Source organism: Dermacentor andersoni, chromosome 4 (genome assembly GCF_023375885.2).
Source record: "Dermacentor andersoni chromosome 4, qqDerAnde1_hic_scaffold, whole genome shotgun sequence".
In the NCBI taxonomy this organism is placed as follows: Eukaryota; Metazoa; Arthropoda; class Arachnida; order Ixodida; family Ixodidae; genus Dermacentor; species Dermacentor andersoni.
This window is the reverse complement of record NC_092817.1, coordinates 5,659,606-5,676,456: the sequence shown is the minus strand read 5'-3', so window position 1 is coordinate 5,676,456 and position 16,851 is coordinate 5,659,606. Positions and strand designations below refer to the sequence as shown.

General features: G+C 50.8%; 1 protein-coding gene across 1 annotated transcript in view; it reads left to right on the top strand.

Moving 5' to 3' along the window:
- LOC126536037 (sushi, von Willebrand factor type A, EGF and pentraxin domain-containing protein 1-like) overlaps positions 1–16,851 on the top strand; it is a 279,450-nt gene that overhangs the window by 100,441 nt on the left and 162,158 nt on the right. Inside the window, exons 13-14 of the mRNA XM_072287493.1 lie at positions 4,649–5,004; positions 6,102–6,453. Of these exons, the coding sequence (XP_072143594.1) occupies positions 4,649–5,004; positions 6,102–6,453 (708 nt within the window). The remainder of the gene's footprint in view (positions 1–4,648; positions 5,005–6,101; positions 6,454–16,851) is intronic.

Genomic DNA, 16,851 nt, shown 5'->3' with positions numbered 1-16,851 from the left:
ATAGTTTTCCCAGGCAAGAAGTGAGGGAGATTGGTCTGAGATTCTCGATCTGCAGCTTCTTGCCTGGTTTGGGAATCATGACTACTACGGCATGTTTCCACTCGCCTGGTATCTTTCCTTCTTTCCAAAGCTTGTTGAGGTAGGCAGTCAGCTGATCTACTGGCTCATCGCTTAGGTTCCTTATGAGAGAGTTTGTAATTCGATCTGCTCCTGCCGCTGTGTTTTTCGTGATGGCTCTCATTGCCGCGGTGACTTCCTCTCTGGTGATAGGCTTGTCCATATGTGAGTTTTCTTCTCCGAGATAATCTCCTTCATATCCTTTGGGTTCGTCAGTGCCGTAGCATTTGGTTCTGACTTCATCGAGGAGCTGCTCGTCTGTTCCCTGATATTGGTGCACTAGCCTTTGAATTGCTTTGCCGCTTTCTGCTTTAGTCTTGGTAGGGTCCATTAGAGCCTTATGAATACGCCATGTTTTAGCCGTGCTGAGTGTCCCATTCAGCGAGGTGCTGAACTGTTGCCACCCTTGCCTGGCTAGGTGTGTTGCGTACTCTTCTGCTTGGAGTGTTGCCGCAGCTATTTTCTTCTGTAACTTCTTATTGAATTTCTGCCTTTTCCACCTTCTGGTGAGACCGCGTCTTGCCTCCCATAGCTTGAGTAGCCGCTTGTCTACCTCTGGTGTTTGTTCGGTTCGATGTACCTCCTTGGTATACAATTCCTGTATTTGTTTAAGTTGTTGGCACCCCTCCCCTATCGAGGTGATGTTGCCCTCCAGCTGCCGGCAGTGGTGTCTAAAGGCGTCCCAATCCGTGAGGCGAGCTGTGCCGATCTTCCTCTTGACATTTTCTGCTGCGGTGCTTATTCTTATAATGTGATGGTCACTGCCAAGGTTTTTAGCGGGTTCTCCCATTCCACTTGCTTTGCTCCTTTGACGAAGGTTAGGTCGGGACACGTGTCTGGGCTAACGCTGTTACCCTGTCTAGTTGGTTGATTCTCATCCGTAAGGAGCTCGCATCTGATGCTCTCTGCAGCTACACAGATATTTCGCCCCTTCCTTTCGTCTTTGGGGTAGCCCCAACTCAGACTCTTAGCGTTAAAATCTCCCGCTATAATTAGGGTGTTCTGCCCGGCCAGCTTGCTCGCCCCGGCGAAGAGCTTAATGAAATCTGCTTTCTTCTGCCTTGGGGGGCTGTATAGGTTTACTATGAAGGTGCTCCTGGCTTTCCTTTTCTTCTTAGGTATAACCTCTGTTATTACCTGTTCAATCACTGTATCCTCAATCTCGTCATGGGCTATGGCTATAATTTTGTTGCTAACGAGGATTGCGGTTCGTCCGCTCTCTTGGCACTTGTACCCTCGCAGCATGAGTGTGCAATTAGTTTCTTGAAGCATAATTATATCAGGTGGTGTGCCTTTGGTATAAATGAATTGCTGCAGGAGTCCCTGCTTGCGCCTGAAACCCCTGCAGTTCCATTGCCATATCTCTAATTGGTTTTGTCCTGCCATGTTGCGGAGTTACTAGCATTTGTCCCTTGGGCTTCTGATCCAAATCTTCTTTCGTTATATAGCCTATCTCTGGCATAGTTAATGGTTTTCTGGGTGTTCTGACTCTTCACGTAATTACGGAAGCTCTGATCTTGCAGCGCTACCTTCTGCTGTATTTGTTGAACTTGGTTCTGCATAGCTGCCATGAAATTGAGCGCTTCACCTTTGAAGCTCTGCTCTTCTGACTGTTGCTGTTGTGCGGGCTGCTCAGCCGGCGGCGGCGGCGACCTGACGGGCGAACACCCTGCCTGCCTTTGCCATTGCATCTCCCTTATTCGGTCGTCAATTCTTTTCTTAAGCTGGCGCGTCTCCTCACGGCTGAGCTCTAGCTCTCGCTTTAGCGCCTTGTTTTCCTCTATGATTCTATCGTAGTTTGCCTGCATGTTGTTGTTTTGGCAGGGCTAGCGATTTGGGAGGGCCCGCTCCCCAGCTCACCTTGACTCCGCTGCTCTTCTGAAGTTGCTGCTGCTGCCCCTGCCGCTGGCCCGGGCCGCCGGTCTGCTTCGCCAAGGGAGGGTAGGATTCGTCTCTGATCGCGTCTCGACTCTGGCTCCTGCTCCGATTGCGGCTTCGGCTCCGTGATTTGTGTCCGCTGCCACCGCCGCCCTGGCCCTGGTCCGAGTCTTCCTCCCCGAACCAACGTGGCCTCCGTGCTCGGCTCCGGCTTCGGCTCCGGCTGCGCCGCTGGCCTTTTTGAGTCGGTCTCCCCCGCAGCTCCTCGGCCGTCTTGAGGCGCTGCTTACAGTCCCGGGTGCCTGTCACGTGGTCGCCCCCACAGATCAGGCACTTGGGACTGCACTGGGCGCTGCTCCATTGGATTTTGTTCGCCACACTGCTTGCAAGCCTTGGCCTCGGCAGTCGGGCAGACATCTGACTGATGACCTTGCTGGCAGCAGATATAGCATACTTGTCTGTAAGGGAGTAGTGTGGCCACGGCCGGAGTAGAGGTGCCACACGCCGGGAAGACGTCATGGTCGGGTCACGGTGACGCCTCCCTTACAGAGAAGGCTAATCGTTCTGCAGGCATTCCTTGCAAAGTTGCCTAGCTCGCTCGCTCGCTCGCCCATGAAGCCTGTCGCGTTATTGCAACCTATTGAACGACCTCGTAAGCCATTCGACCAAGTCGGCTTCGACATTCTTGGGCCTTTTCCTCTCTCGACTGACGGCAAGAAGTGGGTGATTGTCGCGACTGAATATTTAACCCGCTATGCCGAGACAGAGGTACTCCCATCTGAGGTCGCGCAGTTCTACACGTGCCACATTGTATTGCGCCATAGCGCCCCGTCCACTGTAATCACAGACAGAGGGACGGCGTTCACAGCACAGCTCATGCACGAAACACCAGGCATCTAAAGACGACTCCTTACCATCCGCAGCCCAACGGACTTACGGAGCGACTAAACAAGACCATCACGGACATGATCTCTATGTATATTGATGTCCAGCACAAAACATGGGATCATATTTTGCCTTACGTGACCTTCGCGTACAATACGTCCCGCCGTACAATAAACCACGCGCTTTATGCCGTTTCGTCTCCTTTACGGGCGCGAAGTTCACACGATGCTGGACGCTATGCTGTTGTGTCAATACGACGAGCGCCTAGCTGCTGACGCCGAAGTATTTGCTCAGCACGCTGAGGAAGCTCGCCAGCTTGCGCGGCTGCACATCGGTCAGCAGCATGCAGGTGAACGGCGTTATAACATCTGCCACGGACAGGTATGCTACAACCCCGGCGCCCAAGTGTGGGTGTGGACTCCCGTTCGCCGCCGCGGCCTTAGTGAAAAGTTGCTCTGCCGGTATTTTGGCCCATACAAAGTACTGCGCCGCATTAGCAACCTGAACTACGAAGTCGTTCCGCACAGTGCGGCTCAAACATAGCGAAGACAACAACCTAGCCCGGACACCGTTCACGTCGTACGCGTGAAGCCACATGTTGCGCGTTCGTGATCATTATATTTTTTCTTCATTTATTCATTTTTTATTTTGTGCTCATATTTGCAGCTAATGCGGTTACCTATCCGGTTCTTGAGACTCAGCATGTCATGCTTCGCCACTGCTGTACTTGTGGCTTTCCTGCCGCTGTGACGGTGTTCTTTGCGCGAGCATCTGCCTTGACCATGTTTCCTTGCCCCCTCTTTTTCTTACGCCACTTCTTCATCATCGAGCCGATTGCCTTTTCGACTGAGGGAGAAAATTCCGCCTGCAGTAGTGGGCACAGTCCAAAAGAATAGGCAAGAAGAACAAGACGGAAGAAGCGCGTGCTACCCCCGCCCGCTCGATAGCACGGTCCCACCGCCGTGTGTTTCGGTACCAGTTGTCAGCATTAAATGTCGCGAGTACTCTTTGAAGACACGTGACAATATATACATACACAGCGCCTGCTTATCGCTATCGTGAACCGTCGCGAGGGAAGCACATCGGTGGCATAAATCGCACAGCTAACGATGGCGTCACTGCCCTGTCGCCTTTTAAGCGGTAGCACACGCGGCTAGATGCTATGTTCGTTTGTGCAAGAAACGTTTGCGAGTGCTCCAATCGTGACGCACTAGCGGCCATGTCACGTGGTATTTTTTTTTATTATTTCGCGTGCATATGCAGTAAGCGGAAGAACACTAATGCCTAATAGATGAAAGTTACAACTGCCTAATCGGGCGTTTTGCAAAGCGCTCTACAACTTTCTGATTCGAATATTTCGCCTGACTTCGTTGCTTCAGAAGTTGGTTAATTAATATTTACTAATTATGCAATTAGGCAGAATACAAAAAATACTGTGACTCGTACACTCTTCAGCGACATGCACTTGATCGCGTCGTCTTAGAATGTATCGGCATATTTTTAAACTGTGGCTACCGTATATATATATATATATATATATATATATATATATATATATATATATATATACATAGATAGATAGATAGATAGATAGATAGATAGATAGATAGATAGATAGATAGATAGATAGATAGATAGATAGATAGATAGATAGATAGATAGATAGATAGATAGATAGATAGATAGATAGATAGATAGATAGATAGATAGATAGATAGATAGATATAATTGTTATTTAGCAAATGCTCTTCACGTTTCTTTGACGCAGTTTCTTCAAGGAGCAAGAAGACCGACTTTACCGTGGATTTCAAGTTTGCTACGAACTCCTGCCAGATAAGCGAGAAGCGCAAGGCTGAGCTCAAAAAAAGGTTCTTCGAACGGTTGTCCAAGAAGCTGAAGCGGTTCCCTGGCATGTGCGAAGCCAGTCAGGGCTGCACGGTCGACAACGTGCACATCGCGTGCGACGCCAAGACGCCGCTGGACAATGTTCCCAGGGTGCAGCGGAGGGACACCGGCGTCCGCATCGCCAGAAGCCAGTCGGACGACGAGTTCGACCTCAGGATCTTCTTCACGATTCCTTTTGGTGGCGACTTTAACGCAACGCACTTGGTGGAAGCTTGCGAGGTGAGTCGCTGGGCTTCTTCTATTTGACGTCTCAGACTGTACAGGACTACCCGAAGCTCTGCACACGCAACCCTCACAGGTTCAAAGCACCGGCTCGGGTTGTCCGGGACTGTCGGAAACGAGTAGTAGTCGAGTAGTAGTAGTAGTAGGCCCATTGTAACGAGTAGTAGTAGGCCCATTGTGACATTGTGATGGTCGCTGCCGTACAAGAGCCTCGATCGATCGATCGCTTTGAGCGACTGTTTGCACCAAGCTTGTGCTTCCACGGACGGTGAGACACATCGCAAGGGCACGTGTAGCGGCATAATACGACCAGCGCGGGAGCCAGTGCCAAGGCTTCCCAAACGCCCATGTGACCATTTTATGTGTCACGACACCTCGGCACATGCACCTCCCGAAAAACGAGAACAGGAACTGATTCGCAGAAAAACTATTGTAGAAAGTTATTTAGGGTACACTGTCTTGCCAGTACATCTCCTGGGGTCTGTATTGAAATTAAAGAAAGAGAAAGTCAGAAATATTATGTCCGTACTACCTTCATATGGCGGCTTGTGTCTCAGTCATGAGCACACAGGCATGGCAAGTGCAGTAATTAGTTGCTTATTTGAATTAATGGTTATATAAATAAGCTAAAAGTAAGTGAACTAAGAAAATTACGAGTGGCCGCAGTAACTGTCTTGAGCGCAACCTGCTGACACCTGAACAGTGGTCAGCAATGGGAGTTAGTGGCAGGGGAGTAAAACGACAATAAGAGAGCATAAACTGAAGAAAACTACTCACATATACAATATTCCCCTGACTGGCAGGAGACGACACAAGTGCTATAAGGTTGTGCCCTCCCCGTCCGTATTTTGGTTTCGCGCTTCCAAACTGAAGCTCTTCATTAGTAGGATCAGTAGTTGCGGAATGCGAAGCGCGTTGCTGCCTCTCGTGTTTATTTTTTGTATGGATACCGTTTGGATAGTCAAGTTTCATCACAGCTGCATGCCTGTATGAATTAAAATGGGGACTGTATTTGGGTATCGGCTGCGGTTTCTACGGCATTGATAGTTGCGAATTACTGACTGTACTGTTTCTTTTTTTTTTTCATTACTTAGCATTGCAAGAACGCCAGCCTTTTTCACCCTAGCACAGCTCAAGAAGCGGCGCTTTCAGCGATTCTTGAGGAAGCATCGACGGAAGCTGTGAATAGTACTGTGTCCGAACTGCTGCCGGATGCCTTGCTTGTCGAAGCAGCGCACTCAATAAAATCTGTCTGCGAAAGAGGCCAAGTCTCCAATGGACTTTTGTGCGGTAAGCTGACGCGACGACTTCAAAGTAATTATGTTTGCATGAGTGACAGTCTTACGAATTTATTCGACGAGTTAATTGGAACAATAGACATAGGAAGATACAAGACACAGCTTTCACAAGAACTTGTAGCTTTACATATAAAAGGCAGGGAGCTGAGTCACACATGGTTATAATGATGACATGGTGCTCTTTGCCCAACAAAGAACAGAGACGCCACCTAGCTCTAGTAATCGAATTGAACATGAGGTACCCGCTATCACGCTTCTCTTGAACACAGCAAGATGGCTCGTGTGTTTTTCTCGTTTTGTATATATAGCTTTATACCTACGTCTCCTATGATTACTTATTCGAGGCGCACTGCAAAGAAGTTAAAGTAAAAGGAGGGAAATTACAAAAGGAGAGAAAGAAAAAAAGGAGGTAAAGAAACTAGGGAAAGAGTATCAGGATAAAATTATGAGTATCAGCTTACAGGTGCGCTATATACAGTGAATACAGGGCAAATCGGCTCTGCAGAATCCCGCAACGCAAGCTGTAGGAAATTTCATGAAAGTGGTGATTGCCGTCCACCTGAAAGTACCACGAAACTACAAAGAAAAAGAAGGAAAGCTTCGGATTTGAGGAAAAATTCGTCCTGGTCGGGGACTCAGGCCCGGAACCAGCGCCTTTCCGTTGTGGTCGTTCTGCCGGCTGAGATAACCAGGAAGCTAGCAGATCTCAGCGCGAAGGCGAATTAAATGAAAACTCGAAGCAACTTTCACGACAACTTCCATAATACTTCCTCCACCTTGCGGCATTGCAGAACTGATCTGCCATATTCAGTGTTCCAGTGCTTGGATTTGAGCGTTCAAGCACTGGGACACTGGGCGCTGCGAGGGCCCCTTCAGTAATAGACAGTGGCCCATATGTGTGGTTTAGACACTGGCCAATATATGTGACAACGCAACGACAAGCCTAGGCCTTGTATTTAGCACAGAAAAATCGGGAATTATGATCTTTAATGAAGAGCGGAGTAACTACGTGGTGTCGATTTAACAGCAAGTCATACCCATGTCAAGCAATATAAGTAACTCGGCGTATACATAAACGAAGAAAAGATTTACTCAAGCACGCACCATGATAACCTGAAAATAAAAGGGAAGTGCAATGCCACAATAATGAAACGTGGGGCACCTTGGGGCCACAATAAATATCAAGTGGTATATGCGATCTGGAAAGGAGTCATGGTGCCAGCGCTAGCATTCGCAAATCTCATTCTGTGCCTAAAATTGGATATATTGTTTGGATTGAAAGTTAGCCAAATATCGGTGGGCTGGTTGTCTTTGGGAGCCCACGGTAAAACCGCAAATCAGGCAGTGCAGGGAAACATGGGTTGGGCAAAATTAGTTTTGAAGGAAGACTCAGGAACATCTATCAAAAGAAATGGACAGCTAAAGTGCACAAGTATCTGTACGTAAAAATCGTGGAGACAGAATGGAGGAAGAGGTCAAGGAATTTGGCAACCAAGTACAGGGTAATTCAAAGTGCAGATAGACAACCAGGAGGAATAAGAAAGAAGAAGAAGAAGAAGAAACTTTAGTAAATAATAGTCCGGCAGTTCTTGATGTGGTGGCCTCAGGTGACGGCTCGAAGTTCTTGGACTCGAGCGGCATCTTCGGCTTGCCGGACGGCCCAGAGCTGGTCTGCCAGCTCTGAACTTCTGATAGCCGCCTCCTAGCGGCGGCGACGCCTACGGAGAAGGTCCCCGGCGGCTCCCGCATCCGGGGCGGCGTCGGGAATAACGGAGCTCGAGCCTTGTCCTACTCTGGCAACAGCCGCGATTATGGACGCGTCGCTAACGGAGCTGCTTTGATTACCGTTGTGGCCGGCACACTCCCAGAGCATGTGTCGCAGCGTTGCTCTGTGTCCGCATGTTTTACACGCGTCTGTTGGATACAAACGCGGATAGCAGTGGTGTAAGATAGCGGGGCTAGGGTAGGTGTGTGTGTCTGGAGCAAGCGTAAGGTTACGGCCTCGTTCCTGTTCAATTTATCGTGCGGTAGCGGGAATGTGCGTCTTTCGAGTCTGTAGTGTTGGGTGAGGTCTCTGAACGTGGTTAGGCGATCGCCCCACGCCCAGTGTGTTTCTTGTTGCTGTGTTTCTGTTGTAGTGTCCCCATCCTCCAGATCCGATGCCCCGCTCTCGGGGGCGGATCTGCGCCCGAGCGGGGGGGGCAAAGACCATGGAGATTTACGAATACGGAGATTTACGGAGAAACGACAAAGACCACGGAGATTTACTAGAATAAAAAAAAGAAATTAGAAAGGGAAATTTGTACGACAACATGAATCGAAGTGCCTTTCCGTCTGAGGCTCGAACTGGTTGCCTAAGGACAAAACCATACCAGAGCAAATATTCGGAACTAGAGGCGTGGATACAGAAAATTACTTTCGTGCGATACAGACCACTTGAATCCACGTCCGACTTGCATTTCAACATGGATAATAACCTTCAAACTGATTGCAGTTTTCTAGACTACTCTAAAGCATTAGATTGTGCTGCTCACTATCGGCTGATTTCAAAATTACCTGCTTTGAAATTTGACTCGCATACACTATCTTGGCTTAGAAATTTTTTGACATTTCGTAAGGAGTTAACAGTAGTAAATTTTCCTTCTTCCTCTCTTCCTGATGTGACTTCTGGCCTGCCATAAAGTATTGTTAAAGGTCATTTGCTTTTTCTAATTTACATTAATGACTTATCCTCTAACATTTCATCCTGCATGCAACTATTTACCGATGCTTGCATTATATATAGAGCTATTAAGTGTCCTGATGACCACACTTGCCTTCAAAACGATTCAAACCAAATCCATTTCTGGTGGCGTGATTGGCTAATGACCCTCATTGTCAATTTCAAGTAGAGCGCGAGAAATACACATGCACATATACGACACACGAAAGACGTGGACAAGAGAGAGAGAGAGAGTAAACATTTTTATTGGGTGAATGCAGCTTTGGAGAGGCGTCCTCATTCCAGAATGCCTTGAGCTCGGGCCGCGTCCTGGGCTCTCGCAATCAGCCGTTGCTGATCCTCGAGGTCGGAGCTGGCCACGGCTCTCTCCCAAAGCTCGTTAGTGGGGTAAGGGTTTGGAGGATTTAATGGTGCCGCTCTGCAACCCCCTACTATGTGCCTGAGGGACCCGGGCTCTGCGCAGAAGCGGCATTGCGGAGAGAATTGTGTAGGGGTTATGAGGTGATTTCTGGTTGGGTGGGGGAATGTATTAACCTGTAGAGCTCGGAGGAATCGCTCCTGCTCTCTAGGTAGTGACTTGTGTGGGGGTGCATATGTTCTGCGGGTTAGCTTGTAGTGTTGTGTGATGTCTTGGTACGAGACTAGAGAGTGCATGCGCTCGGGTTCAGATTCCTCGGCGTCGGCTCGGTGGGTCAAATCTCGAGCCACTTGGTTGGGCGTGCGTCTATTTGTCGTGCAAAAATCCCTCACGTGACCTGATCCTAGGTGCCTAGGGACAGAATCATTTAGGGATTTTTGAGAAGGCCGATGCTGGCGTGGCGTGTTCGTCCTCGGCGTGATCGTTCTTTGGACCGCGCGTTGTTCAACATTGCTCATGTAATCGTGCGTGCGTTGCTTGTGTGTTGGTTGTAGGTTCTGTGTTACTTGGCGGAAAGCCGTGAGTAGTGGCGGTGCGGCAATACGGCTTTAGCCTCGATGAGCTCTGGCACTACAGAATCTGCGTTGTGTGACCCGTGCTTTCTTGAGAACCCGGCGGTGGTGACAATTGAAATATCGAAGTGGCCTAGCGCCTCGGCAGCGAAGTTCTGCGAACCGCGATGTGGCGTCGCCCTGTCCGACTTTGCTTAACGGACATCGAGGCATGTGCTGCTCGCTGCAAGTCATGTAAATGCAACTGCGTCGACCGCCCACTGTTCAGCGCTGAATGTGTGTTTGGTGTGCTGTGCTTGAAACGATTGATGCAGCCGTGCAGCGGGGGTGGCGGAGGAGCAGAGTGGCTTACGGGCTCCGTTTGCGCGTTCACAGACATGTGCTCCCGTCTTGGTCTCATTAGCGGCTGTCGCGGGACTGTGGTGTGCTAGCTCCTTGCCTAGTATGAAGTTTACGACGCTAACACACAGCATGTTCACGTTTTTCCGCGCTATGTGTAATTTGCATGACGGCCGAGTTGAAAACGAGACATATAGTGTTCTTTGCCTTTGTGTGTTGTAAATTACTTTCTATAGTGGAAGTTCTGGGAGTCTTATTACGCAAGGAGTGCGAACGTAAACATAACCACTTATATGTGTGTCTGAAATTTTGAATTACCCATAATACCCTTTACGACTGATAAGTGGGCTACACGGCCTGTGCGAATCAGCTACCGTATGTTGCGACGCTCTTCCGTGTGGTAGACCGATGCATGGTGCGCGTTTATTTCTGTACTGTTGTAAAAACCATTTGTTTATTCACTCAATACAAATGTACGGCTTCTTCGCCGCAGTACGCTTTAGTTACGCGGTGAAGCATACTAAAAGTGGGAGGGGGCCACTATCAGCCAGCATAGTATGTCCACTTAGGCGACCTGAGAGGCGGCGGGTTCGCGAGTGTATGATTAAAGAACTCTTATTATGTCCAGTGACAGTGGCCCCTTTTCACTTTTAGTATGCTTCACCGCAGTACATTGCTTAGGCTTCACCGCGAAATAGTAGTGTATTGCGAGAAAGATAATCGTAAAAAGCCTAATTATGCAACGTTTCTTTTGTAGCTTGCTACACCGCAATACAGGGGTGTAAATAAGCATCATGCAGTAAAGCAGACTAAGAGTGGAAAGGGCACATAGGTTTACACTGTGCTCATTACTTTCAATTGTGACATAATTTCCAAGTGCATCTGTTCTCGTGGTAAGCTTCATTGACAATTCTTTGTACATTACAAATTCATATTGCAATGAAGCTTACTAAAGCACATTCGCCATTATGGTACGCGTTATTCACCTTCAATGCAGGAGCACAATGCGGATTCTTGCCCCTGCTTTTGGCTGGACTGCACATGCTCTTTGAGAATTGATTCATTGTTCATAAGTGCACTGGTACTTTACCCTAAACTGGAGGGCTCAAGTTGATATTGTCACGTGGTGGTGACGTAGAAGAACACAGTAGCAATACTGTGAACGAGAAAACTAACTTTTATTGGGCGAACTTGTGCCCACAAAACAGGCTACACTTATAGCACAACGAAAGCGGCGAACACAGTCGGCGATCGTCGGAAATCTGATTAGCGGGTCAAGCGCGTCGGCTTTTATAGATCAGTCGTCGAATGTTCCAGATTAACTGATGGGACCCGCGTGTCTTCCACAAAGTTCTACACCATTCGTGTCACGCGATGAAATCTGATAACACAAGGTTCGGCGACAACAGACACGCGGATAGAAGCGTCGATAACTTTTCAGAAACTTCGGATACATGCAAGCGCGTCCCGCGCTGTGCGATAAGATTTGTTAGGCGGCGAAACGTGGTCGCCCGATAAATATAAGTACACGTGTCAATACCCCCCTCTTAAAAAGCATCGTCCCGATGCTTCAAATATAAGAGAGCGACACACAAAAGGACACTTATTAAACATAAGTAACAAAACAACGAAAAGAAATCAAGTCTAAAAGTCAGTTACGCGAAGTCCCAAAGTTCGTCAACGCTGGTGGTACGGCTTGAGTCGCACAACGTGGACAATTTCAGGTCGTGAGCAACGCCGCTGTGACAGCGAAATGCCGTCTGGCACGACCTCATAGTCCAGTACGCCAATACGTCGGATGATCTTGTACGGTCCGAAATAGCGACGCAAGAGCTTCTCGCTCAGTCCTCGTCGGCGTATAGGGGTCCAAACCCAAACACGGTCACCGGGCTGGTACTCGATAAAGCGTCGTCGGAGGTTGTAGCGTCGGCTGTCGGTCCTCTGCTGGCTCTTGATCCGGAAGCGGGCGAGCTGTCGGGCTTCTTCGGCGCGCTGGAGATAGCTAGCGACGTCAACATTCTCTTCGTCAATGACGTGGGGCAGCATGGCGTCGAGCGTGGTCGTCGGGTTCCTGCCGTAAACTAGCTTAAACGGCGTGATCTGTGTTGTTTCTTGCACCGCCGTGTTGTAAGCGAAGGTTACATACGGCAGGACCGCGTCCCACGTCTTGTGCTCAACGTCGACGTACATCGCTAGCATGTCGGCGAGGGTCTTATTCAGGCGCTCCGTGAGACCATTAGTTTGCGGATGGTAGGCAGTTGTCCTCCTGTGGCTTGTCTGGCTATATTGCAGAATGGCTTGGGTGAGCTCTGCTGTAAAAGCCGTTCCTCTGTCGGTGATGAGGACTTTTGGGGCGCCATGTCGCAGCAGGATGTTCTCGACGAAAAATTTCGCCACCTCGGCTGCGCTGCCTTTCGGTAGAGCTTTTGTTTCAGCGAATCGGGTGAGATAGTCCGTCGCCACGACGATCCACTTATTCCCGGATGTTGACGTCGGAAACGGCCCCAACAAATCCATCCCAATCTGCTCGAATGGTCGACGAGGAGGCTCAATCGGCTGTAGTAACCCTGCTGGCCTTGTGGGTGGTGTCTTGCGTCGTTGACAGTCTCGGCATGTCTTGACGTAACGGGCGACGTCGGCGGTAAGACGCGGCCAGTAATACCTTTCATGTATCCTCGACAGCGTCCGGGAGAATCCGAGGTGCCCAGCAGTGGGATCGTCGTGTAAGGCGTGCAGTACTTCTGGACGCAGCGCCGACGGAACAACAAGAAGGTAGTTGGCGCGGACTGGTGAAAAGTTTTTCTTCACGAGTAGGTTGTTTTGAAGCGTGAACGAAGATAATCCACGCTTAAATGCCCTAGGGACAACGTCGGTGTGCCCTTCCAAATACTCGACAAGGGCTTTTAGCTCCGGGTCCCCTCGTTGTTGATCAGCGAAGTCTTCCGCGCTTATTATTCCAAGGAAGGCGTCGTCGTCCTCGTTATCTTGCGGCGGCGGGTCAATGGGGGCGCGTGATAGGCAATCGGCATCTGAGTGTTTTCGACCGGACTTGTATGTTACAGTGATGTCGTATTCTTGTAGTCTGAGGCTCCACCGTGCCAGCCGTCCTGAAGGGTCCTTTAAGTTAGCTAGCCAACACAACGCGTGATGGTCGCTGACCACTCTGAATGGCCTGCCATATAGGTAGGGGCGAAATTTCGCTGTAGCCCAAACGATGGCTAGGCATTCCTTTTCCGTTGTGGAATAATTGCCTTCCGCTTTTGACAACGACCGGCTAATGTAAGCTATCACGTGTTCATGTCCATCTTTTCTCTGGACTAGGACGGCACCGAGGCCTAGGCTACTGGCGTCAGTGTGGATTTCGGTATCAGCGAGCTCGTCGAAGTGCGCAAGTACGGGCGGCGACTGCATGCGTCGTTTGAGTTCTTCAAATGCGTCGGCCTGCGGCGTTTCCCACTTGAACTCGATGTCACATTTAGTTAGCTGTGTCAGCGGCTCAGCGATGCGTGAAAAGTCCTTGACAAATCGCCTGTAGTAGGCACACATGCCAAGAAATCTACGCACTGCCTTTTTGTCGGTGGGCTGCGGGAACTTTGCGATGGCAGCTGTCTTCTGCGGGTCGGGGCGGACTCCAGACTTGCTGATGACGTGGCCTAGGAACAGAAGCTCATCGTAGGCGAAGCGGCACTTTTCTGGCTTCAGAGTGAGCCCTGATGACTTGATGGCCTCGAGTACTGTTGCGAGCCGCCTAAGGTGTTCGTCAAAATTTTCGGCGAAGACAACGACGTCATCCAAGTAAACGAGACAGGTCTGCCACTTCAATCCTGCTAAAACCGTGTCCATCACGCGCTGGAACGTTGCAGGCGCCGAGCACAGTCCAAATGGCATAACCTTGAACTCGTAGAGGCCGTCTGGGGTGATGAAGGCGGTCTTTTCGCGATCTCTTTCGTCGACTTGAATTTGCCAATAGCCAGACTTGAGGTCCATCGACGAGAAGTATTTAGCGTTGCAGAGCCGATCTAATGCGTCGTCTATCCGTGGGAGGGGGTATACATCCTTCTTCGTGATCTTGTTCAGTCGACGATAATCGACACAGAAACGTAGGGTTCCGTCCTTTTTCTTTACCAGGACAACAGGGGATGCCCACGGGCTTTTCGACGGCTGGATGATGTCGTCGCGCAGCATTTCGTCGACTTGTTCTCTTATAGCTTCACGTTCCCGCGTCGAAACTCGGTAAGGGCTCTGGCGTAGTGGTCGAGCGCATTCTTCGGTTATTATGCGATGCTTTGCGACTGGTGTTTGTCGAATCCTCGATGACGTCGAAAAGCAGCCTTTGTATCGTCGAAGCAGACTTCTGAGCTGTTGCTGCTTAATCACGGGGAGACTTGGACTTATGTCGAAGTCTGGCTCGGGAACTACGGTTGTCGGGGTAGATGCGATAGAATCCGAGAGGACAAAGGCATCGCTGGTTTCCACAATTTCCTCGATGTATGCGATCGTCGTGCCCTTGTTGATGTGCTTGAACTCCTTGCTGAAGTTTGTCAGCAACACTTTCGTGTTTCCTCCGTGCAGTCGAGCGATCCCTCTTGCGACGCAAATTTCACGGTCGAGCAGTAGACGTTGGTCGCCTTCGATGACGCCTTCTACGTCAGCGGGTGTTTCGGTGCCGACCAAAATAACAATGCTGGAGCGAGGCGGGATGCTCACTTGATCTTCAAGCACACTCAAGGCGTGGTGACTACGAGGGCTCTCCGGCGGTATTGCATGATCTTCCGACAGCGTTATTGACTTCGACTTCAGGTCGATGACTGCGCCGTGTTGGTTGAGGAAGTCCATGCCGAGAATGACGTCTCGTGAACACTGTTGGAGGATAACGAAGGTGACAGGGTAAGTCCGGTCGTGAATGGTAATTCTTGCCGTGCACATTCCTGTCGGCGTAATCAGGTGTCCTCCAGCGGTCCGAATTTGAGGGCCTTCCCATGCAGTCTTAACCTTCTTCAACTGGACGGCGATGTGTCCACTCATTACGGAGTAATCGGCCCCTGTGTCGACTAAGGCAGTGACTGCGTGGCCGTCGAGAAGCACGTCGAGGTCGGTGGTTCTTTGTCTGGCGTTGCAGTTGGGTCTTGGCGTCGGATCACGGCTGCGTCGTGTTGATCTGAAGCTGCAACGTCGCGTCGTCAAGTCGTCTTTCGTCGGTGTAGTCTTGGCTTCCCGACTTCTTCGGGACGGCGGCGTGTCGTCATGAAGTCGTCGAGATGGTTTCTTCGTCGTTTTCGTCGGCGGCGGAGGATCTTCGTCAGTTCGACGAACAGCAACCGCACCTCCATCGGTTGCTGCTTTTAGTTTTCCGGATATGGGCTGACGGACCGGCCCCGGGCTGGGCCAGTGTATGGTCGGCGCTGCGGCGACAGGTAGCGGCCTGGTGACGGCGAACGGGAAGCTCGTCGAGGGCTCCACTGAGTGGCGGCGAGGTAGTCGGCGATATCGCGAGGTCGTTCGCCAATCTGTGGCCGCGGCGCGTTAACGGCGAAACCTCGCAGTCCCATCTCCCGGTATGGGCATCGGCGGTAGATGTGCCCCGCTTCTCCGCAGTGGTAGCAGAGCGGGCGGTGGTCAGGAGCGCGCCAAATGTCCGTCTTCCTCGCGTAGGTCCGCTGGGGGACGGGTGGTCGTGCTGGCGCTGGCGGCGGCGGACGACGAAACTGCGGCGTGACAGGGCCCTGGCGCGGTCGCGGAGGGGGACCTTGACGGCGTGCGACGGCGGCGTAGGTCATCGCTTGCGGCTCAGGCTGGGGCGATACAGGGGCTACTCCAAGTTGTTGTTGGAGCTCTTCACGCACGGCGTCGGCAATCGAAGCCACTTGAGGCTGTGATGGTGGGAACAGCTTTTGTAGCTCCTCCCGCACGACCGCTCGGATAGCCTCGCGCAGGTCGTCGGTGGCCAGTGATTGAACTCCGGCGTAGTTCGTCGAGTTTGTGCGGCGGTCGAATTGCCGGTTTCGGATCTCTAGTGTCTTCTCGATGCTGGTGGCCTCGCGAAGAAACTCGTCCACGGTCTTCGGTGGGCTTCGTACCATTCCGGCAAAAAGTTCCTCCTTCACACCACGCATCAGCAGGCGGACTTTCTTCTCCTCGGGCATTTCAGGGTCGGCGTGGCGGAAGAGACGGCTCATTTCTTCCGTGTAGATCGCGGTCGTCTCATTAGGTAGCTGCACCCGGGTTTCTAATAGCGCTTGGGCTCGTTCTCGGCGTACGACGCTTGCGAACGTCTGCAGGAAGCCGCTTCGGAAAAGTTCCCAGGTCGTTAAGGTGGCTTCTCGGTTCTCGAACCACGTCCTGGCCGCGTCTTCCAAAGCGAAGAAGACATATCGCAGTTTGTCGTCGCTGTTCCAGTTGTTAAAGGTAGCGACTCTCTCGTACGTCTCGAGCCAGCTTTCCGGGTCCTCGAAAGTTGAACCGCGGAACGTCGGAGGCTCCCTGGGCTGCTGCAGCACGACGGGTGACGCTGGGGCTGCCATTGGGGTTGACGTGGTGGCCATCTTCCTAGTCGTC